At 41.4% G+C, this 21,486-nt stretch overlaps 5 protein-coding genes and 1 long non-coding RNA gene across 8 annotated transcripts in view; 3 read left to right on the forward strand and 3 right to left on the reverse strand.

Moving 5' to 3' along the window:
• LOC105566833 (ARL14 effector protein) overlaps positions 1 to 522 on the reverse strand; it is a 3,233-nt gene extending 2,711 nt beyond the window's left edge. Inside the window, exons 1-2 of the mRNA XM_012021172.1 lie at positions 439 to 522; positions 177 to 355 (exon numbers count right to left, since the gene is read on the reverse strand). Coding sequence (XP_011876562.1) covers positions 177 to 236 — 60 coding nt within the window. The 5' untranslated portion in view covers positions 237 to 355; positions 439 to 522. The remainder of the gene's footprint in view (positions 1 to 176; positions 356 to 438) is intronic.
• Positions 523 to 725: 203 nt separating this feature from the next.
• LOC105566832 (arginyl-tRNA--protein transferase 1) lies at positions 726 to 5,148 on the forward strand. 2 transcript variants are annotated; one of them, XM_012021171.1, is made up of 10 exons: positions 726 to 810; positions 883 to 1,103; positions 1,242 to 1,368; positions 1,983 to 2,113; positions 2,191 to 2,606; positions 3,003 to 3,164; positions 3,502 to 3,657; positions 3,888 to 4,060; positions 4,274 to 4,535; positions 4,689 to 5,148. In XM_012021171.1, exons 2-10 carry the CDS (start codon positions 1,004 to 1,006, stop codon positions 4,860 to 4,862), a joined length of 1,701 nt encoding a protein of 566 aa, XP_011876561.1. In that variant the 5' UTR covers positions 726 to 810; positions 883 to 1,003; the 3' UTR covers positions 4,863 to 5,148. The 2 variants fall into 2 exon arrangements, with proteins under 2 accessions (XP_011876561.1, XP_011876560.1); XM_012021170.1 differs by lacking the exon at positions 3,502 to 3,657 and having other exon boundaries at positions 727 to 806.
• Positions 5,149 to 5,260: 112 nt separating this feature from the next.
• Positions 5,261 to 16,347, reverse strand: LOC105566831 (sialin). 2 transcript variants are annotated; one of them, XM_012021169.1, is made up of 6 exons: positions 15,510 to 16,347; positions 14,943 to 15,376; positions 7,806 to 8,634; positions 7,412 to 7,731; positions 6,749 to 6,993; positions 5,261 to 6,018 (listed from the first exon to the last, which is right to left on the reverse strand). In XM_012021169.1, exons 2-6 carry the CDS (start codon positions 14,992 to 14,994, stop codon positions 5,824 to 5,826), a joined length of 1,641 nt encoding a protein of 546 aa, XP_011876559.1. In that variant the 5' UTR covers positions 14,995 to 15,376; positions 15,510 to 16,347; the 3' UTR covers positions 5,261 to 5,823. The 2 variants fall into 2 exon arrangements, with proteins under 2 accessions (XP_011876559.1, XP_011876558.1); XM_012021168.1 differs by lacking the exons at positions 14,943 to 15,376; positions 15,510 to 16,347 and adding an exon at positions 10,399 to 10,477.
• On the forward strand, positions 8,748 to 12,909 carry LOC105566830. The gene is made up of 5 exons (XR_001009314.1): positions 8,748 to 8,784; positions 9,031 to 9,097; positions 9,178 to 9,228; positions 10,364 to 10,631; positions 12,084 to 12,909. It is a non-coding gene; the product is annotated as an uncharacterized LOC105566830 (long non-coding RNA).
• Positions 13,591 to 20,613, forward strand: LOC105566829 (2-hydroxyacyl-CoA lyase 1). Its single transcript, XM_012021167.1, has 12 exons — positions 13,591 to 13,823; positions 16,356 to 16,497; positions 16,790 to 16,874; positions 17,456 to 17,637; positions 17,954 to 18,130; positions 18,217 to 18,458; positions 18,688 to 18,873; positions 18,953 to 19,028; positions 19,501 to 19,738; positions 19,823 to 19,930; positions 20,055 to 20,178; positions 20,249 to 20,613. Exons 1-12 carry the CDS (start codon positions 13,779 to 13,781, stop codon positions 20,342 to 20,344), a joined length of 1,701 nt encoding a protein of 566 aa, XP_011876557.1. The 5' UTR covers positions 13,591 to 13,778; the 3' UTR covers positions 20,345 to 20,613.
• LOC105566828 lies at positions 20,384 to 21,462 on the reverse strand. The gene is made up of 2 exons (XM_012021166.1): positions 21,193 to 21,462; positions 20,384 to 20,851 (listed from the first exon to the last, which is right to left on the reverse strand). The coding sequence occupies exons 1-2, from the start codon at positions 21,276 to 21,278 to the stop codon at positions 20,623 to 20,625; spliced, it is 315 nt and encodes a 104-aa protein (XP_011876556.1). The 5' UTR covers positions 21,279 to 21,462; the 3' UTR covers positions 20,384 to 20,622.
• Positions 21,463 to 21,486: the final 24 nt, after the last annotated feature.

Below are 21,486 nucleotides of genomic sequence, written 5' to 3' on the forward strand. Positions count from 1 at the left end.
GAAGTAACAGTTGGAAAGAGACAGAGAACGAATTAAACTAAGCTTGAAGTTAAACAACGTTGGAGAAACCGGGCCTGAACGCTTAGCTCTTTCCGAAGTAACAGTTGGAACGAGACGGAGAACGAATTGAACTTGTAAGCTTGAAGTCAAGCGACGTTGATGAAAGCGGGCCTTACTCGCTCGCCACGCGCAGATGCTCCTGCATTGCTCGAGGCTCTCTCGCCCGAACTCTCCATCACGCGAGAGGCTGTTTACACCTCGGTGAGGGTTTCTAAGGGATTTCGAAACAGAGTTCCGTCGTATTTGTCTCCCGCGATGTCTAACTTGATGCGAATGGATTGTCCTCGAGATTTTTCTACAAAAGCAAGAAGCGTCTTTAACCTAAAGTTACATCGACACGACATAGATTTCACGCTTGGACGTTAAACGCTCCGTTACCAGATTTTACGGATTCGCGAATAGTTCAAATCCGGTCGAATCCTCCGAATAATCTCTTCATAAACAGCCGAGTCCCTTCGATGTCGGTATTTTTTTTTTATTTTCCCCTCCACGGGGGCGCCGTCAACCGTTAGGGTTAGGTTAGGTTATTTTCGATGTCAGTAGCGCAGGCGATAGGGGCGATAGGTTAGGGACGGATCGCTTCTACTTGAACTACTTGAAGTTGGGCACTGGCGAGGTCGCCTGGCGCGATCGTATCGTATCTAGATAACCGTGTGTCGTGACATGGTCGTGACTCAACGTCGTCAGAGCCGCGTTTGACAGTCCTGCCTGCGTAGGTGCGGACGACGGAAGCGTGAGCGCGCGAGGTAGGTGAGTAACGATTTGCGCGACGGTTATCGAGTCGGTGGATCGCAGAGATAAGCCTCGAATCTCGTTCGACAGAGCTGGTCGAGGCGGTCGAGCCGAGAGTGCCCTGACTTGAGGAGCCCGCGGCCACGCTCGTACGGCAATCCGCGACGGAGACGACGGAGTCCGAGCGACGAACGACGGCGGGATCGTCGAGATGGCCGGCAGACAGTCGTACAGCATCGTGGAGTACTACGCGGAACACGAGGGCTACCGATGCGGCTACTGCAAGAACCCGAACACGAACTTCAGTCACGGTGAGCGCGAAAACTCGGCCGTACGTCGGGGCGGTGGTTAGGTCTCGCTCTCCTGACGCACGGGCCGCGTTCTCTCGGCCAGAGAACCGCGGGCGGCGGGCGTAAGTTTTGAGTCTCATCCCGACAAGTTCACCGCAGGTATGTGGGCGCACTCGTTGACGGTGCAGGATTACCAAAGCCTGATAGACAGGGGATGGAGGCGGAGCGGCTGCTACTGTTACAAACCCACCATGAATCTGACCTGCTGCCCGCAGTATACCATTAAGTGAGTGATATTTGTCACTTCCCGAGGGCCACTCTTGCTTCACAAATAGTTGACTGCCGGTTAACCGGACCCTCTTCTTAGGCCCAGTTGTTCATTTTCTGGCTAGCCAGAAGTTAGTCGCCTCTCCATCTTTTTCTACGTTATTATCTGAGAAGAGACGGAAAGTCGACTAATCTCTGGTTAGCAATTTACCAGAAAATGAAAACCCAGGCCTTAGGCCTGGTTTCATCAACGTTGCTCAACTTTAAGCGTAGTTTGATTCGTTCTTTGTCTCTTTTCAACTGTTACTTTAAAAGGAGGCAAACGTGAATTGAATTGAGATTAAAGTTAAGCGACGTTTGGTGAAACTGGGCCTTGGAGAATAATATAGAAAAAGATAGGGGAGTTGACTAATCTCTCAACAGTTAAACTAACGTCTGTGAAACTGGCTTGAAGTTTGAGGACGAGAGGAGTCTAATGTGTCCACGATACGCAGTCGTAGAGTCATATCGATGGCCGATGACTCTACAACTGTATCCTACAACTTCACAATTTACATGTAGACGAATTTTAAGTCTTGTTCAACTTGGAGCGAAACAATGTGCTAAACAGCGTGTGTGGTTAATGATTTTTAGGTGCGAGGCACTGGATTTTAGAATATCAAAGTCTCAAAAGAAGATCCTGAAGCGTATGACAAAGTTTTTGAGGAACGAACTGGCGAACGACAGCTCTGCAAGTACGGGCGAGGATCAGCAGGATAATATAGGCAAAGTTTTTAGAACTCTGAAGATTCTGTTGAATATAACATTCATGGATTGCTCACTGGTTGTGTAATATTTACAGACATAAGCAACGAAGAAGCGCTGAATTATCCCAAGCATCTGATGAAAGCACAGAAAGACAAGTCTCAGATGAATGTTTCGTCTGTCGACGACGAAGTCGGTGGACGATTGTCGGTGAATCCAGTAAAACCGGAGAAATCGCAGAAAAATTGTACGTCTGTATCGAGTGGCGGTCCAGCGCAGCTATCAAATTCCAGCAACAAGAACGCCCTGCACGTTAGAAGTGAAGTCGCCGACACGGTGCCTTGCAAAAAGGCGAAGCTCTTACGCATAGAACGCAAGAAGAACAAATTGTTGGCTCAAGGCAAATCGCAGAGCGAAATCGAGAGCATTATGAAGGAAAAGAAGCAACAGAATTGCGCTAAACCTATGGAGGAATTATTCGAGGAGGTGTATACCGGATTGAAGAGGTTGGAGGTAATACGACGTCAACGACTAAGCGCCGAAACCATTATTTATTTTGTCAGTTTCTCAATCCTTACGAAGTAGCATTCTTTTTTTTTACTTGTTACACGCGCCGCTTTTGGTATGGTCCTCTTTTCTCCAATTTTTTCGTCGTATTAAAGACACGATGAGAACAGATGAAAAACTTGGCGGTAAATAGTGCTATTTTAATGCTGGCTCTGTCTCGAAAGGTCAATCCGTTGTTACTTTACCGCAAAATTGATCCATATTATTTGTCCACCTCTCGCCCTTTCGACATTCCAGTTTGATTATAAGCTAATCGCAACGAGTTGACACGCATTTCATTACGATAATTATTCGCTTGTTCGGATAGAGACTTGTGTTTTGTAAGTTATTTACTTTTGTAAGTTGAGACTGGTTCGAACTGCGCCGATGAGCTCCGAATATGTAAAGACTTCGAAAGAGTCTTACGAGCTTTACAAAAAGTATCAGAACACAATACACGGACAACCGACTGAGAAGCTCACAGAGCAACAGTACACGAGGTTTCTTGTCAAGTCGCCTCTGAAGGTAATTTCTAGATTTAAATATCCGTAGACAAGCCTATTGTACCATAACTTGAGCAAAAAGTTGTAATGGATAGAAGCCAATTTGCGTTTTCAATGTGATTTTTCATCCTCTGCTGTTGTCGAATTTCGCTTTCTACTCGAGATCGTACAATCTTGTCATGATACATTGGGAAGTTACGTTGGCGACTTCGCGATGACCGAATGAATGCTATGTGCTGTATCACGATTGGAGCAAAGTGGACCTCGCCTCTTAATCGAACAGGGAACTCATAATTGCGTCGTCGTTTCTCGACGACAATATTGCGCTAGATATTGTAAATGTTTTATAAATTTGTCAGATGAAATTGGTGAGAGTGATGACGGACGAGTTCGTGAGCACTCTCGATGCGAGCGCGAGTCTTTATAAAAAGTATCAAATGGCGATTCACGGCGATACACCGGATCAGTGCGATCAAAAGTCATTCTTCAACTTCCTTGTAAGGAGTCCCTTGCAGGTACACTTTGTATCTAATCTCTTTGTGTTTGGTGAACGACACGGAAAGTAGTTTTGAGAAACTTCCTTCTTGTGCATTAGAGTGAACAGAAGTGGTCATTTGTACATAATATTGTTACGCAAATATTATTTGGTGCCTAAACTCAATCAGAACCTTAACCGTTAGTATGCAATAACTGTTACAAAGATAAAGAAATAGGACCTAAAGTAGTGGGATCTGATATTTTGAAGCAATGGACACCCGACAGTGGACCACCTCAAGGATACGGCTCTTTTCACGAGCAATATTGGTTGGATAACGAATTGATAGCGGTGGGAGTGATAGACATTCTGCCGTCGTGCATCTCGAGCGTGTACTTTTTCTACGACCCGGCATATAATCAACTGTCTCTTGGAACTTTTAGGTTTGTAGCCCTCAAAGTTTATTCTCTTAAGCCTGGTTTCACCAACGCTTGCTTAATCTTAGCTCAATTCATTGTTTGTTTCTCTCTAAGGGGATGGTTAAAGGATAAAACTTTAAGATTAAAGTTATACGATGTTGGTGAAACCTTGCAGGCATTTAATCGATTAAAGTGGCAGATGAACTACAATTCAGAATAAATGTGTTGTGCTTCTAGTTCCCTTCGAGAGGTTTATCTAACGAGGCAGCTCAACAAGGTCGCGAGCAATCTGAAATATTATTACATGGGCTTTTACATTCACACATGCCCGAAGATGCGATACAAAGCGAGAATGCGGCCGTCGAAGCTTCTATGCCCGGAGACGTATGTATGGTGTGATATCGAGCCTTGCCTAACTAAACTGAACAACGAAAAGTATAGCCGTCTGAACGACGAGATTAATGCCATCGATGAAAATGGCGTAGTCAACGTTGAAGAGGTATACCTTCTGAGATAATTACAAACCATCGTTACGCTCCAGTCGCAAAAATGCGATCACGCGAATCCTGACAGAATTTAAGCTGTAAAATTCATTAAGTTTTCTTGTAGTATTAAAATGTTTCATCATTCCACTGAAACACTTTCTCCTCAGGTATTGGTATTATATAAAAATATTGCGATGCCATATAAGAAATACAGAATGCAGTCGAAGACGTACCCTTTCTCCTCCTTGGGTGAAGAGAAACGCGAGGTGGAGGAATATGTCAGGCTCGTTGGGATGCCATGCGCGCGAGCAATGCTGCTCTATCGCTATTCTAGAGGGTGATTTGACGCGTGAAACCGATGAACGCTCTACGTCCCAAGGACCGTCCACGTGGAAGGACACTTTAGTGGCTACTTCAGAAATTATTTATCGGCTGATATTTGTGTACAAAAAGAAAATAACGATGAAACTTCATATTCTTAGAATATTATTAATTGTATGTTGTTGAGCAACAGTCTGTGATGCAAGCGATTGAATAATCAAATATTGTAAAATGCGCGTAATAAATTATATGCATTACTCTTCATCGTCTATGAATGACTGTTGAGGAACGTTTCAAGAATATTAATTTAGTTTTATAATAATCATTATTTTGAAGCTTACTTAATCTAACTTTCTTTTCACAGATCCTTATTCTTCTCCCCTTTTCCTTGACACGGCACTCGATAAGGGATCATTGGATCATATAAAGATAAAAAAAGTTCAGGTAAAATGTGTATTTATAATATTATTACTTTTGTCATGTACCTATACGAGATGTTTCCGGTTTGTTAGTTTCGGAATATCCAAAGGCACAATTGATTGCAAAGATAAGATTAAAAGAAATGATAATTTTTTATTTAATTATACACAATTGTGATATAAATATATAAAGATTAATGAAACGTTATCAAACATGAAGATGGATAAATAAACGCAGAGTTGTGCAAAGGAGTACACGATGCAATTATGTTATTCTTCAAGTGTCTTGATCTTGTAGGTATTGTTTAAATATTTCTATTTCGGGCATCCTTTGAATAACTCAGTGTCTCAAATATCTTTTAAAAGTCTTGAATTCCTCAAGCAATCTTCAGTTCAATTTTCTCAAATCCTCCTTAAGAACGTCCTAATTGCTCAGTCTTTTTCAAATGTTTCCTACATTCTTATATTTAGGAACATTTTTGTCCACAATCAAACTTTTCTGTCGTGCCGTTTACGACGTGTCATTTCTAGACGAAGATTTAGAATCCCATAGAATCGTCGGTTAGGTTCGCGCAGTATTGTCGATAGGCTCTAAATTGGTTTGCCCAGCCTCCACGTTTTCCTTTGGTCCCTCGAGCGATCGAAATTCATTCCACTTCTGTATATTGCCGCTACCCCCGAACAGGAACACAACCATGCTCCCAATGCACACAGCGGCGCCGATCCAGAAGAGTATCTGCCACCTGTCGATCGGATTCTAGCACGAGGGAAAAAGTGGATTTATGTTATCTTCATACAAGGATTGCAAGTGCAAAAAAAAAACAAAATGTTTCAATATTGAAGAGGAGAGTGAACCGAAGTATAATTTGCGCGCGAAAAGAATCAAAGAGGGAAGTAATCCTTTTGTCGTGACAACCGGGAACTTTCCGCTCTTTTGCGTGGCTTCCGCTTGCGTAACGTCACATATGTGTCTATTTTCTTCTTCGATTTGGAGAAGAGCGTCCCGTCGAGGATTGCGCGAGCCGCGTGACGATCAAGATTGTCGTTAAAGAGACGTTTAATGTTATGTTGTTTATTCAACGTTCTTATCTACACCTGTTTCAGGTAGATAAGAGAGTCATTCGCGCTTTGTACGCGTCATACTGTCCTGTTGTTATTATGCAACGTCAAACAAGGAACGACAACTTGGGTTGAAGATCTTGACAATCGCAATTAATTATGCGATTACATGAGTTACATAATTGGACTGTAGGTGAGCAGTTTAGATGAAATGAAAATAGATAAAATGAAAATAAAATGAAAATAGATGAAATGAAAATAGATAAAATGAACATAACGGATAATAACATGATTTTTAAGACACGAGTCATAAAGGGGAGTTAATAATTTAAAAGTTAGCTGAACTGAATCAGCGGATCGTTCCGCTTAATTTCGATAAAAATCAATATGTTTTTTTCATTAAAGTAATTGATTTGAAGGCGACTTACCCCGTATTTGCCAGCTATCTCTTCAACTATCGGCGGGATGATCATGCCGGAAGTGCAACCGATTGTGTTCATGATACCATAAAGAAAACCAGCGAAGTTCGGCGCGAGATCTTGATTGTTCGACAGGTTGGAGATGAGGGCGGCGCCGTTGAAGCCCAATGCCAGGAACAGAAATACGTTTGCGAGTACAAAGTCGCATCCAACGTAACCGACCAATATCAGGAAGACGCCCGGTAAAAGATGCGCTAGAAGAGTGAGATTCTGATTATTCAAACGTTAGTCCGGGTTCTTGATATGCTCGATCTGGCAATTTCAGGCTAATGCGAATGTTAATTTTTTTTTAACATCAGTGTTTTCTTGACCGGGTCTGGCAATTTTAATAATACAGAAAATTTATTGCGAAAAATATTACCTCAGCCAGGGTTTGAACCTGGACTTTCCTACACTCTAGGCGGGTGTCTCACCAATTCAACCACCGAGGCACATGATAATGTTAGTCAAGAAAACACTGATGTTGTTAATTACTGCTGGCGACGTTTAAGAATATTCTTATTAGTTGATAAATTTTTTTAATTGTGCGAATACTGATAATTCGCACAGTTCGAAGAAAATAGAGTTTGGCTTCTGTCGCAGTTTATGCCGTTTTTCGCACGGTATGCTTACAGAATATAGTCGCGAGTTTGCGCAAGAGGGTGACAGAGATGATCTGCTTTCTCTTGATGGTATCACCCGCCCAGCTGAAGAAGAATCCGAACAGCATCCTGGCGCCCCACGGCGCGCCAGCCGCGGCGCCGCCCCTCGTCAATTTGAATCCCAGCGCCTTGGTCAAGTACAGCATGAGCGAGTTTTGGTAGAAGAACAGCAAGAAGAGATTCCCAAAGTGGCATATGATCAGACTGATAAACGGCACCGACGTTAGTATCTGCAACATTGGGGTCTGTTTCCACCGTGGTTTCTCGGGGCGCACCGTGCCCGCTTGAGCGCTGTAAAGATCGCGTCGACCGTTAGACCAATTTTGGTGTTTGCGAGAGAAGAATCAGTTGATCTCGCGACTCACGTTAAAATGTAGTCCTTCTCCTCGGCAGTGATGCCCGGGTGTTCCCCCGGCGAGTCATACGCAACCAGTGCCCACACGCAGGTCCACACTAGCATCAGTACAGACGGTACGTACCAGCCGGATTCCCAGTTTATGTTCTCCGCGATACCGGCTATCATCGGGTAGGTCAGTATCGTGCCAAACGTGCCGCCCAGTAGAGACCAGATGAAGCGCGTCCGTTCGTGCGGTGGTGCCCACTTCGCTACCATGGTATGACACGCGGGGAAGGTGACACCGCCGGTGATACCGATAATGATTCTGGAGAACAGTAGCAAGCCCCAATGACATTGTGCCAGGATCGGGCTGATCAGCGAGATCAACGCGGCTAGGAGCGACGTCCAGAGGATTGCGCGGCGCGGCCCGTATCTCAGCGACAGCCAACCGCCGATGAAGTTGCCGGGCACGTTGCCGTAGCTGTAACTGGCCAGCAGTTGGCCTCTCACTGTCGGGGACCAGTCGAACGGCAGACCGCTGAAAAGTGCGAGGGGTGTATCTGGCGATCGCACCACGACCGGCTGCGCTTCGCGGCGTTGCAGCTTCCTATCTCGCTCGTCCTCGACGAGATCCAGAACATATTGGTCCAGGTAGCTGGCAGGATCGAGTGGATTGACGACAACGTCGCGACGCCGTCGAGACTCATCGAACACGCATACACCAGCGATCGTGTGATTGTTCGGCTGCTCCTGGATCATCGGCACCACCAGGATCGGCATTTGCAAGCGGCACGCGTAGCTCGTCCAGCAAGCGGTGAACATCATCGTGCATATCCAGATCCGTATCGGAATACATCCTGCGGAAAGAGAATCTCCAGATATTCTTCTCGCTCGGCAAAGATTTTTTTATCATTGAAGTTGATTTGCAATCGGATGCGATTGAAATATTTTATGAAGAATCATTTTATGATTCGACATCGATTTTAAACAATAAATATGCTAAAAATGTAAGTATTTTCATGTAGTTTATTATCAATATTAATTTTGAATTATTGGCGAACGATCACTCTTTGCGAATAAATAAAATTTTTATCTCATGTTTTAGCGGAGACTTTTTATTTCAAGAGTCTTAACTTGTCTGAGGAAAATTGAAAACTTTTGTTTGTACATTCGTATTTTCTAAGAAGACTATCTTGAAATATGTAAAAATTAGTAGCAAGATATTTCTAACGCTATTGTTAACATTGTTCCAGCTTCGCAGGATACAGGGAAGTTACGATTTCAAATAGGACGTTAGAAAATCCATGTTTGCAGATAGAGGTAAATATTATCAAAATAAACATATTTCTTACTTTTCTTTAATATATATTGTGGTATTATTTTACTTTAATATATTTCAGAATAGAAACACGTTAAAGTCCTTCAAGAATGTTATCTTGGGGGAAAAAAAGGTAAGAAATAGAGAATAACCTGCTTTAATCTAATAACAATCGTCTATATCTCTTGTAACGTTTTGCTCCGTGATTACTTCCGCCGAACACGATCCGTACTTACGTAAAAGTTTCCAGAAAAACTCCGGAGTGCGAATTGGGCGCGCGTTTTCGCGTAACGCCCGCATTTAGGAACGTTCGGAGAAGCGGAAAAATTCGCAGCCGATTGACAGAATTGCGTTGCATCACCATGCCAACTAGATTTGTGGATGCATTTAGTTTTTCTCACATGTCATCGCAAATCTTGAATCATTCGCGTTTACAATTCTGTCGATGTGTTCAGCTTGGCGGAGCCATCGTGCCATTCGCACACTCGTGTACGCGAAGCAGATTAATAATTTAGGAGATTGTAATTACGCGAACTCTCTTCGCGAGACATACACGTGTAGGTATAATTGTGCAAATATTTGTCATCGAGAAAATATGCAAAGTAACTGCTCAAAGTATCCCAAATATTTTACGAATGTATCAAGTTTATATAATTTACCTTAAAATTGGTACAAAGTTTTGAAGCTGCTCGATCCATAAAGATCGTTGCTTTAAAATACGGAGAATGAAAGTCATTAGACTTTGTTAGACTTTGACAATTGTTAGCACGCGTGTGTGTTTAACCGTTGTCTTTTTGTTATTAATAGGCATTGTAACAGTAGCCTTACCGACGCCGCACCATTTGCGTGTATAATTATTTCTTTTTCATTTCTTCTTTCATTTCGTAGCTGTGAGACTTATTGTACATTGCAAGAAAAATTATTATTTTTAGCGTAGTATCGACGAAGTCTGTCGACATTTGACGGTGTATTTTTCGTACTGTTAGGATAACAATTTAGTCAAACGTTAATTGTATTTGATGATGTGCGAAGTAAATTGCGAAGTCCGAGAATGAATAGATTATAAATTGCAGAAATGAATACAAATGGATAAGAAAATTAAGAGTTATCAGTTCAACGGTTTTTTTAACGTAAAACTCTATTGTAATATCTTTAAGTCAAATTTATGAGACAACAAACCTACTTAGATAAATGGTTGTCGGAATGAATCCTAAGTTTTAGGTTTTTGTGTAATGGAAATTAACGGTTTTTGTTGTAAAATGTTGCAGTGTGAAACAAATAAGCAGAGAAAATTTTGACTCACGTGACAGTGATTGATAGAGGCGCAGTTGTAATCTTTGGAGTCTCATTTGGAGTTTCATATCGCAGTTTTAATTTTGGAATTGGCAAACACAGAGAGGCACTTTCCCACAAGTATGTGACGTTTTCAACGATTTTTCGGGATTCTCACGTCGGTCATCACCGTTTGAGTGTCGTTCGTCGTCTAGCTCCGCAAAACAATCATCGAACACGGTGCTTATTTATACTCCCACGCAGGTAACAAGTGAGCCCACTCTTATAACTGTGGGAAGGGTTGGAGAAGAGGTGGGAGAAAAAATTTGTCATCAAAATTCGGTAAATGATCTGCAAATCTCCTTCAACGAGAATCCTCTCAGAACGCGGGATAAATAATAATAGCGGAGCAAATAATAATAGCGACCTTGACATTGAATTCTCTTTTTAAACTGTAAAGATTTCTATCGGGTGTCATTAAAATTGGATTTGCATGTATTGTGAAAAAATTTGCTGTAATGGCTCTCAGAGTTATTTAGATAATGTGGGGCTTTGTTATACTAAAAATATAATGTACTGAAGGACAAGATGATGCAAATACAATTATATAATAATATAAATTCGCTCATACGACGAAAAATAGAAATTTTTACATGGACAGACACAAATAAGTCATACATATGCAATTTTTTTAATTGTGTTTTTATATCACAAGAAATAGTGTAACTGCGAAAAAATGGTTCGAGGACAGAGAACGATGCATAGTCCGTTTTAGTGTTATCGACCCATTAGAAACGTAATCGTGCAAACGTAAATCGTGCGTGTAACATTAAGCTTTTATCTGCGAGGATGACCGATTTACGTGCGTCCTATTATACTTTACATATATGTAGTGTGATATATTTAAATCTGTACGAAGCAGACCTTGACCTAACGTAGCAAATTTTTAATTGCGACAAAAACTATTGGTAGCAAAAATTAGGTTCAAATTTTAATTAAACGTTATATTCTAAAAAGACAGAAATATATTCCATATTTCTATTTGGGAATGTATCATTGACAGCGTAAAAATTGAGATCGTGAATTCCCATTTTACAGTCTGTTCCACAAGAACGTATAAGGCAGTATCTGAAAAATGCCCAGTTCAGAATGAAACTTCAATTCCATTTTAAACTAGAGCTCAATTTCTTAATAAAAGGTCCAGTCGCCTCCGTTGTCGATTGCTACCTGGCATCTTCTGTATGTGCTTTCCACAAGATTTTTCGCCTATTCGCGTGATAGAGAGCGCCATAGCTTCCGAATCTTGGTTGTCGGCTGCTTCAAAGTGAAGACAGGTCTTCCCCGAAGCTTTATGTAAGACCACACGTTTTCAATGGGATTGGCATCTGGGGACGATGCTGGCCAGTTGATCGATGACGCAGCTGCTGCATACGATAGTTTTGGTCCTTTTGGATGATGAACGAGAAACAGTGCCTCAAGATATTTTACGTTCACCTCGAAAAACGTATGTTTACATGAAATTAATACTTAGCGTACCAGTAATGCTGCGGCAAATATGGCATTTTAAGTTTGCGGACAGCATTAGAGAAATGGCGCTGAAGTCATTTTTGACGAATATCCTATACTTTCTTGTGGAACAGACTGCATATTTTATCTGGCGAAGTTATAATTTTTTCTCAACAGAAATAATGTGTTAAAATTTTTACACACACACAGGAAGTTACAAATGGAGGCTTTCTGGGAGATTCTTTTGTCCTGTCCTGACTAAAAGTTTCAAGATGGAGAAGATCCTTGGCTTAGGAGAAGAAATCAAGATGGAAAGAATACGGTATATGGATTCGCTTATTAATTTAATTTAACTGGCTGCTTACATCTATGCCCGGACCTAAACGGCCTCTTTAATTTCTAATTTGATTTTATATCTTAAAGGACCTAAGTTAAAATTGTAGTATGGAGAAGATCCTTGGCTTTGGAAATAACGCATGTCTACTATAAATTAGCTAACGCATAACTGATAAATACAAGATCAGCAGCAGTATTTTATTCGGAGGTGAAACCTTATCACAACTTAATCTGGATTTTGCTCACAGGGTGCAACGACAGTAAAAATGTACGACTTATCGCTAGGATAAAGGCGCGGTGAATCTTCATTCTTTGTCGATTCTCAAAGGTTCCTTTTCCTCCTTTTACTTTTCGATATTTAACGTCATGTCAAATGGAAATGGAAACGAGATTCTCCTTTATAGTATATTTCATTAATGCATTATATTTTTAAGGGGTACATTGCAACACCCCATCATGTCTCCATTTCACCATTTTCGTGGCAATGACATTCGCATCGCGAGCCATTTCCTATTGCACTTTCTACCGGCTTTCTACTCGCTGGCCGGCATAACTTTGTCGATTCGCAATTTATTGTCACATTGTTAGTTGCCAAAATTTTATGCTATGTAACAGTTTGAAAGAGATACATGTCGTTCTCTAGTATACATTAGTGAACACAGTGCATTGACTAAACATTAGCTAAACATTGACCCAATGTCGATTATATTAGCAATGCATTGGTCGATGTTGTCCAACGTAAAGCCAACATTGCACGATAATAATTATATAATATTAGATTTACATTGAAAGTGCATTGGCCAATATTTAACAATGTAATAAAAATATTGGTCTAATATTGCATCAATATTAGAGCATTATTGCTAAATAGACATATTGGCTAAAAGAGAAGTCCATCTTACAATATTGGACCAATATTGGGAAAACGAGATTTACATAATTTCCCAATATCACGCCAATATGTTGTGCTACTTGGGTTTAAATTATCACGGAATGAGATATCTGATATTGTATTTAAGCGGCAGATTAAAAAAGGAGGAAATGATTAAGCGACGCAAGTAAAGATGTGCGCGACTTTGATAAAATCTTTTATTTCTCACATAATAAAATCTTTTATTTCTCACATATCGTTCAGAATGTATATTAATTTTTCTTAGTACAACACACTTTATTCTAATGTTAAATAACGATTTATCGTTATAAGTTCAAATCGCTATAATTCTTTACACGAATGGCAATTTAAAGTCATAGTAATTAAACATTTTTACACGTTAATTGGATTCGAAAATGTGTATCGGAAACGGCGATAAAATCTCTTGAAGCGACTTCTACATTTGTTTTCCTTTCAGCACGCGATGACGTCGGAGCACGGTTGTAAATGTTATCAGCGGTCTCTACTTGACTGTCATCATGGAGTGATCCGGAGTACAACAGGCTTGACAATTAGTCACGACTTGCGGACGGCGAGGAGCAGCGAGTTTTCGTGCCCGACGAGCGACGACGTATATTTCCCCCCCGTTTGATCCCGTTTGCATTTGCATCCGTTAAGGATCGGCGAGCCGCGTCAGGATGAAGGACGGAAATTTAATTATAGCGGAGGCCCTGAAGGACCAGGTAACAGGCCCACATTTTCTCTTCCGCACGGCGGACCTCGACGTGACGTAACAAGTCTCCTGCGGAAACGTTCGATTCCGGAATCTCCGGCGGGCCTCCTGCGGAGGCATCCTGCGTGAGGTCTCACGTGAGACCGTCGCTTTTCAGGAACCTGCCTCCCGACTCGAATACTGTCACGCAGAAAAAGTAACATTGATTTGAAGGTTATGTTCGCCGGCATTTTTGTTTATCACGCTGCTCGCTCCGCGGCGAGGCGGTGAGATCATCCTGACCTTTCAGATCACCGACTGTTGTTTCATTTTTTTATCTAGTAATATTAAGTTAACTTTGTCAATAGTATTATTTATATTGTTTTAATATCTTACCATCGCCATCCCCTGGTGAACATTTTTCGTCAGAATTTTTAAGATTTCAATAACTTTTTTGAAAACGTTTTCAGATTTGTTATACGAATTGGTACACTTTACAGAAGTACTGAGAGAGTTTATGTCTTTTCTGGAATTTTTCATTTGCATGAATTCTGAAATAATATATTCTGAAATTTCTCATTCTATAATTTCAAGCGTTTATGTATCTCAGAATATTCACGTACATGGAAAATTCGTGGACCTTCTCGGTATATTCGGAAAAGTGTACCGATTCGTATAAAGATTCCGGGACAAATGTTGACCGGGTTCGTGATTCTTTTAAATTTACATTGCACCGCTTTGTTGGCCAACAAATACAAATGCCCTCGGTGAAGCACGAAGCGAAAATAAAGGCACGCGGTAGGCAAGGCAGAAGAAATAATTAACACTTTGTGTAATATCTTCCGACCGCAGATACGTAACGTATCGAGTGAACGATAATTTGTATCTCTTGCACCAGCCGGAGACTCGATACGCTCGAAAAGTCGAGATGATGATACGATTTGATGTAACAATCGTTGACAGCGGATGTCGGAGTGAGTCGGGGATAAGACTCATTTTGCAAAGCCACCCGTTGCCACTCGGATTCGTATCCGCGGCGCGATGTAAGCGACTTTGCGCTCGCGCGCGCGTTCTTATCACATAAATCAAATTCGTTCATGCAGCGCTAATGCAGATCGGCTCTTATCGCGGTCGTGTAATCAACACTTACGCTTTCTCGGCGGTGCAATTAACGGCGTACGCTCGTCGCGCTCTTGATCCATGCCGGATATGCGCTCGCCGAACGTTATTCACCCGCAAATGGATCGCTGAGGCTGTCGAGCTACTCCGTAGCCGCGACAATAAACGCGGAGTCCGCGTCTCGTTTCCATTCCGTGTGGGTTCATCGGGGCCGTGCATTATCAATTCCCCTGATAAATACACGTTTACACACTGCTCGTCACATTATAGGCCGATCCCTCGGTGTTCAATGTCTTTGGAGAAAATTAATGGACGCGGGGCGAAGAGGAGAAGAGATTGGACTAAATGGAATAAAAATGTGAACGGAGACTTGCTAGCTTAGATTGTCTTCCAAAGCACGTTCAGTCACGGCTTTTACCAAGCCTGTCGATGTATCTCTTAAGGGGTTACATCTATCAGACGTCTCTTAAAGGCTGGTCTACAATACATGGAGTAAGCTGGAGTAAGCTGGAGTAAGGAGTAGGAGTAAGAAAATAAAATGGATTTATTTCTTACTCCTACTCCTTACTCCAGCTTACTCCATGTATTGTAGACCAGCCTTAAAATAGACCTTTTTTCGGGAATTTTTTTTCCCATGAAGCAATAAAACAATCAAAATGCAGTATAAAGGGTTCATTATACATATAATAAGGTGTACAAAAAAATTTTTTGTTTAATATTTTTTTCCAAAATGCCCGCAGTACAGACGGTTGAAGTACAGTTTCTTTTTCTGGAAGAGGTCTGCGGCAAGATGAATAACATTTTTCCATTTGCACCTAGGACTAAATAAAAAATTTTTTCGTAATCTACACTAAATTTGTCAGAGAAGTACACATGATTATTAACCAAACTTAATTTTTCGCAAGTAGACATAAATTTGAACTTTTTTTTTCGTTTTTTAGCAAAAATTTGACGTTTAAACGTTTATAAAAAACATAATTGTTAATCAATCATTAAAATCGTGTGTACTTCTCTTTAAAATATATCTAAGAAGCTACAGTTTAAATTTCAAGTCGATCGGATAAAAATTGCAAAAGTTATTCATCTTGCAGACACTGTACTTCAACCGTCTGTACTGCGGCCATTTTGGAAAAAAATATTAAACAAAAAATTTTTTTATACACCTCATTATATGTATAATGAACCCTTCATACAGCATTTTGATTGTTTTATTGCTTTATGGGAAAAAAATCCCCGAAAAAAGGTCTATTTTAAGAGACGTCTGATAGATGTAACCCCTTAAGCGTAGAAAGTACGCAAAAATAGGAGTTCTATATGTGCATTATATAATGTTGAGTTAATTTAATTTCAAGTAAATTGAATGAAATGTACACGCAGATATTTGATTATAGCCGCGTTATTCTGGGATAACATTTTCTTACGCTATATTATGTACTGCGAACAGGGCCTGACTTATGTCTTCGGCATCATGGGGCACCCCGTGATCGATCTGGCACTAACGATGCAATCCATCGGTATGCAGTACCTGGGTTTCAGAAACGAGCAGGCCGCCTGTTACGCCGCGCAAGCTTACGGATATTTGACGAGTAAGTGGACATTTTTTAGACATATAAATCGAAAACTTCATTACGTCCGAGAAGAAACCGGCGCGCAGAACAAATGTGGAAAGAAACGGTGTATGAATTCACATTTTCAAAATAGAAAAAAATTACAAGCTGGGCTACCTACATCTTGCCTCGTGATCCGCATTGGCGTTTTCTTCTATGTTGTTTAGCTTCAGTTAGGGGTCTTACTTGAAGTTTATTATTAAATCGTATGCGTGTCAATATTAATGTATGCGTATACAATATATATAATTTATAAAATTTTCCTCTCCAGAGAAACCTGCGGTGGTATTGTGCGTCTCTGGTCCCGGATTGCTGCACGTTATTGGCGGTATGGCAAACGCGCAAGTAAACTGTTGGTGAGCATTGTCACGCGATTTGCAGTATCTTGATAACTTGTCGAAATCATGTTAAACGCGGTACATTATCGACAATAACCGTGGGAGAATAAAGCATCGTCGGAACATGAAACATCGTGGCGCTCGTGTGCGCGCGGTGTGACACACGGGGCTGTGTAATGTACAATAGAATCTCGATGGAACGGAAGTGAGTTAATTAATTATTTTTTCGTATCTCACGGTGGGATCGACACGTGCGGCAATTTTCGACGCAACTTTGTTTATTGCGTGTCTAGGAAACCGTCGTGGAAATTGTTCGTCCAACTGCCGTCTGACTTGTGATTACGATCTGATTGCATTGAAATCACGGCGATGCATCGAGACAATTACGTCATCGCCGTGGCCTGTGGATTTTTCCTTGTAAAAACATTGGACTCGGCCGTGCGATGCGGTTTTTGCTATCTTTAAAAATTATACAAAATTGTCGATTTGACCTCGTTTTGTAGCTGAAATTTATTGCATTTTCCAGCGTGTTAAGAAATAACCGATTAAGATAGCACGTACGCGAAGTCAATGTTTTAATCGAGCACCTGTTCCGGTAGGCCTGTGCTCGTACTAGGAGGGTCTTGTCCGGAGGATCACGAGGGTATCGGCGGCTTTCAGGAATGTCCACAGGTCGAGGCAAGTAAACCGTACTGCAAGTACGCGGCAAGGCCACCGTCAGCTGCACTTATACCGTTGCATGTCGAAAAGGCCGTACGGCTCGCCACTTACGGTAGACCAGGTAAGAAGGGCCGGATTGCTGCAATTTTTCGATCAGCTTAACGAATGTCCGGTGAATTCCAGACATCGGCCGAAAGAGACGAAGAAATTTACGGCAATTTGCAACAAATTTAACGTCTCGCCTATTTACAGAGTTTTCAATAATAAGTTATAATATTTTCTAATCTAACATCTTAATAAAAGGAAAGGGAAGACGGCGGAGAGATAAATGGTGGAAAATTTCAAGGAATCTTAGGAGATGTTTGAAAATTTACAATTGAAAGAAACCAAGCCAATTCTTTGTTCTACATTTCGCACCTTTATTGTATTATTTGCAGGCGCTGCTTATCTCGACTTACCCGCTACATTATTGATGCAAAACGTGGACGAAACTAAGATTGCTAAGGTTTTACCCTGCCCACCGCCACCGCTATCGTATCCCGATCCGAAGTTAATTGAGCAGGCAGCGAATTTATTGATAAAGGCGAAGAAACCTTTGGTGATAGTCGGCAAGGGTAAACTCGCGGTTTTACTAAAAATTTTCATTATACCGATTATTTTTCCTCTTTTCCTTTTTCCGTTACGCCTTTTGTACGCACAGGAGCTGCTTACGGGCGAGCCGAAAATCCGGTGAGAGAGCTCATCTATTCGACAGATTTACCCTTTTTACCAACCCCGATGGGAAAGGGCGTTGTACCGGACACGGACGAGCGTTGCGTCTCCAGCGCGCGAACGTACGCTTTGCAACATTCCGACGTCATTTTGTTGTTAGGCGCGAGATTAAATTGGATGTTGCACTTCGGGCGGCCACCCAGATTTCAAAACGACGTCAAAGTCATACAGGTAAATCGGTGGTCCTTGCGATCCTTTAAGAATGCGATGAGACGCGTCGAAACTTTTTAAAGAATGCGCCGTTGACGGGATCTTGTTTATTAAAACTAAATGTACGAGCGACAATGTTAAAAAATATATTTTAATCCAAAGGCTGCTGTATGAAAAGATTATTTTGAAGAAACACGTAACTACTGCTGGCTTTTTTTTATATATTAAAATGTAACGTAAAACTCTGTAGATCGATTTGTGTGCCGAAGAACTGCACAATTCCGTGCCGTCCACCGTTGCTGTACAATCCGACGTCGCACCCGCGACGGAATATCTGACAAATGCATTGAGAAATCGAAAATGGCGCGTCGACCGAAAACATTCGTGGTGGAAGGCGCTCGTGACGAAAGCCGAGCAGAATAAGCAATCAGTAAACGTGAGTTCCGTCTTAATTACGAGTCAAATAAAATTCTCTATTTGAATAACTAATTTGCAGTTTCCTCGTACATTTACAGCGGATGTCGATGGACACCAGTGTGCCTCTGAATTATTATACCGTATTTAAGCATATTCAAGATGTTCTACCAAAGGGTGAGCTTATATCATTCAAACACATATTTCTATAGCGATTTCGTAGAATTCGTGTCTATTTTCCGTCACGGAAAAGATATTTATAGGGGAAAGTCTCGTATTATGAGACAAGTTTCTAATACGAGATAGCGGAATTTCTATTAAATTAATAAGCGTCATCTATTGGTTCCACCATAAATTTATTGCTCTTGAGGTGAAAACTGTTTAGTGGAAAATTCATTGTTAGATCGTGTAATCGTCGCGAAAAAGGATTTGTGATTGAATTTGGACGTTGAAAAGCTGCTATCTCACATTAGAAGCCTCTCATGATAAGGAACTCTCCTCTATTAATATATAATATTTAAGAAAGAGAATTAGTAATACAAATTTCTTGCTCGCGTGTTGATTGACTAGTAATATCAGTTGGAAAAGTAGCACGTGTTGAATATTATACACATCTTTATTAATATTACATGTTTTTGTACGCACGCAGACTGCATTATTTGTTCCGAGGGAGCGAATACGATGGACATCGGACGAACCATTCTCTTGAACAATCTGCCTCGGCACAGATTGGATGCCGGCACGTTCGGCACCATGGGCGTAGGGCTCGGATTTGCGATCGCAGCTGCCCTTTACTGTAAAGACAACGCGCCGCAAAAGAAAGTGATTTGCGTGGAAGGAGACAGCGCCTTCGGATTCTCCGGCATGGAGATCGAAACTATGTTTCGGTAACGTAATCGCAGAAGAATTATCAAGAAAAGCTATTTTCAGGCGCGAAGAATGTAATCACGTCGACCTTCCTTTCTCCGCAGCTACAAACTACCGGTGATTATTATAATCGTCAATAATAACGGTATATATGGCGGTTTCGATGACGAAACCTTCAAGCAGATACAGGCGTCCGGGGATCCTACTCAAGTGTACGCGTCTCTTTATATAATTTTAATACACGAGACCTTAACATTATATTTGCTTTTTAATTGACTTTTTGTTTTGTCAATTTTTCTCGTATCCAGACTTTACGTTAATCATAAAAATTTTCAGGACACCCCCGTATTCTTTGACAGCCAATATTCATTATGAGAAACTAATGGAAATGTTTGGCAAGAAAGGATACTTTTGCACTACAGTAGAGGATATTCAGCAGGCATTAAAATTGTCCCTCAAGGTAAGATCGTTACCAAGCTGGTTCTTTAAAAATTGAAGGGAAATGCATGAATTATAAAATGTCCTTTCAGGTGATGGATAGTCCCAGTTTAATAAACATCATGATAAATCCGCAAGCGGATCGAAAGAAGCAGCAATTCAACTGGCTAACGGAATCAAAGTTATAGGTGTGTGTGTGCTATAGGCAGTAAAACGCTGTCATTTCACAATTCCAAAGTTTCTTTTCTTAGATTATATTTTCTACAGGTCCTCAACTAATACAGTCATTTTTTACACTATTGATAAGAACATTATTTTTATATGTGGTTACGTATCTATTCGTTAAGCTATCGTTAATAATTTACAAATATATATCAAATGGACGTGTATTGGATTGTTAAGGGGATGAAACGTATCCAGTGTAAAAATATACAATACGCACAAGGCGCGGCAAAAATTATATGTTTCAGGCGCCTGTGTTCTCCATCAATTTTTCCATAACTAAAGCGAATGTGGTTGAATTCAGCAAATCCGGCGCTACCCTGTCTTCGCGCTCGCTCTCATTGATAATCTCCAACATGTTCAAATGCAATTCTTTCGTTTTCTCTGCCAGCGCCCTATTCGCTGCGGCGACTACCACTTGCAGGTCTCCGTTATCCTTCACAATCTCGCCGATCATATCCAGCTCCTTCGTTCTGAGGGTACAAAATTAATGCGTTAGAGTTGAACAAGACCCATAGATAAAATCAAACAACTGCCGTGTAGGTCCAAGCAGGATGTAAGATAGTGCAATAATTCAAATCTTATGTGAATTCATGTACCGTTTTTCCATCTGTTCTGGGATCAGCGGATCGCCAATCGCAAGACCACTCCGATGGAGCCCTTTAAAAAGTTCCGCCGAAACGGTCTTGTGATTGGCGATCAGCTGATCCCGCTCCACGGGACGTCGCCCTCGAGTACGAGCGGAATACGCGACTGTGATTAGTCGATTTCTTAAGGCTCAGGGTTCAAATCTCTATTGTAGACGGGCACTTACATTTTCAGGGTAACGTCACGGATGGAAAATAACGTTTGCTGGATATTTTTCTTGACGTCAATCTCGGGTTCCACGTCGGATCTCATTGCTACGTTTACGCGGATTATTCGTACAGCCGATCACGCTCTCGTCGATCGTGTCGCGACTGTCGCCTACGAACCCGCGTGTATTCGGCCAGGTTTGTCTCCGTTGTCCGGCGTCGGAATTGATCGCAAATGGATACGAACAGCGGAAGAGCCGAGCTCTCACACGACTGCTCGCTTGGGTGGTCTTGTCTTGCCGGCAGAAAGCTGC

The sequence above is a fragment of the Vollenhovia emeryi genome, unplaced genomic scaffold (assembly GCF_000949405.1).
Source record: "Vollenhovia emeryi isolate VEMERY1.0 unplaced genomic scaffold, V.emery_V1.0 DF939142.1, whole genome shotgun sequence".
In the NCBI taxonomy this organism is placed as follows: Eukaryota; Metazoa; Arthropoda; class Insecta; order Hymenoptera; family Formicidae; genus Vollenhovia; species Vollenhovia emeryi.

Bases quoted from the DNA above. Each gene is read 5' to 3' on its own strand.
- LOC105566832 (XM_012021171.1), top strand. From the start codon at position 1,004: ATGGCCGGCAGACAGTCGTACAGCATCGTGGAGTACTACGCGGAACAC. The intron at 1,104-1,241 runs GTGAGCGCGAAA...AGTTCACCGCAG, and splicing joins GAACACGAACTTCAGTCACG to GTATGTGGGCGCACTCGTTG. The intron at 4,536-4,688 runs GTATACCTTCTG...CTTTCTCCTCAG, and splicing joins GCGTAGTCAACGTTGAAGAG to GTATTGGTATTATATAAAAA.
- LOC105566831 (XM_012021168.1), bottom strand. From the start codon at position 10,456: ATGAAACTCCAAATGAGACTCCAAAGATTACAACTGCGCCTCTATCAA. The intron at 8,635-10,398 runs GTGAGTCAAAAT...CTCTTTCCGCAG, and splicing joins CCTCTATCAATCACTGTCAC to GATGTATTCCGATACGGATC. The intron at 7,732-7,805 runs GTGAGTCGCGAG...CGATCTTTACAG, and splicing joins GAGAAGGACTACATTTTAAC to CGCTCAAGCGGGCACGGTGC.
- LOC105566829 (XM_012021167.1), top strand. From the start codon at position 13,779: ATGAAGGACGGAAATTTAATTATAGCGGAGGCCCTGAAGGACCAG. The intron at 19,029-19,500 runs GTGAGCTTATAT...GTACGCACGCAG, and splicing joins TCAAGATGTTCTACCAAAGG to ACTGCATTATTTGTTCCGAG. The intron at 20,179-20,248 runs GTAAGATCGTTA...ATGTCCTTTCAG, and splicing joins CATTAAAATTGTCCCTCAAG to GTGATGGATAGTCCCAGTTT.
- LOC105566828 (XM_012021166.1), bottom strand. From the start codon at position 21,278: ATGAGATCCGACGTGGAACCCGAGATTGACGTCAAGAAAAATATCCAG. The intron at 20,852-21,192 runs GTAAGTGCCCGT...TTGTACCCTCAG, and splicing joins CGTGACGTTACCCTGAAAAT to AACGAAGGAGCTGGATATGA.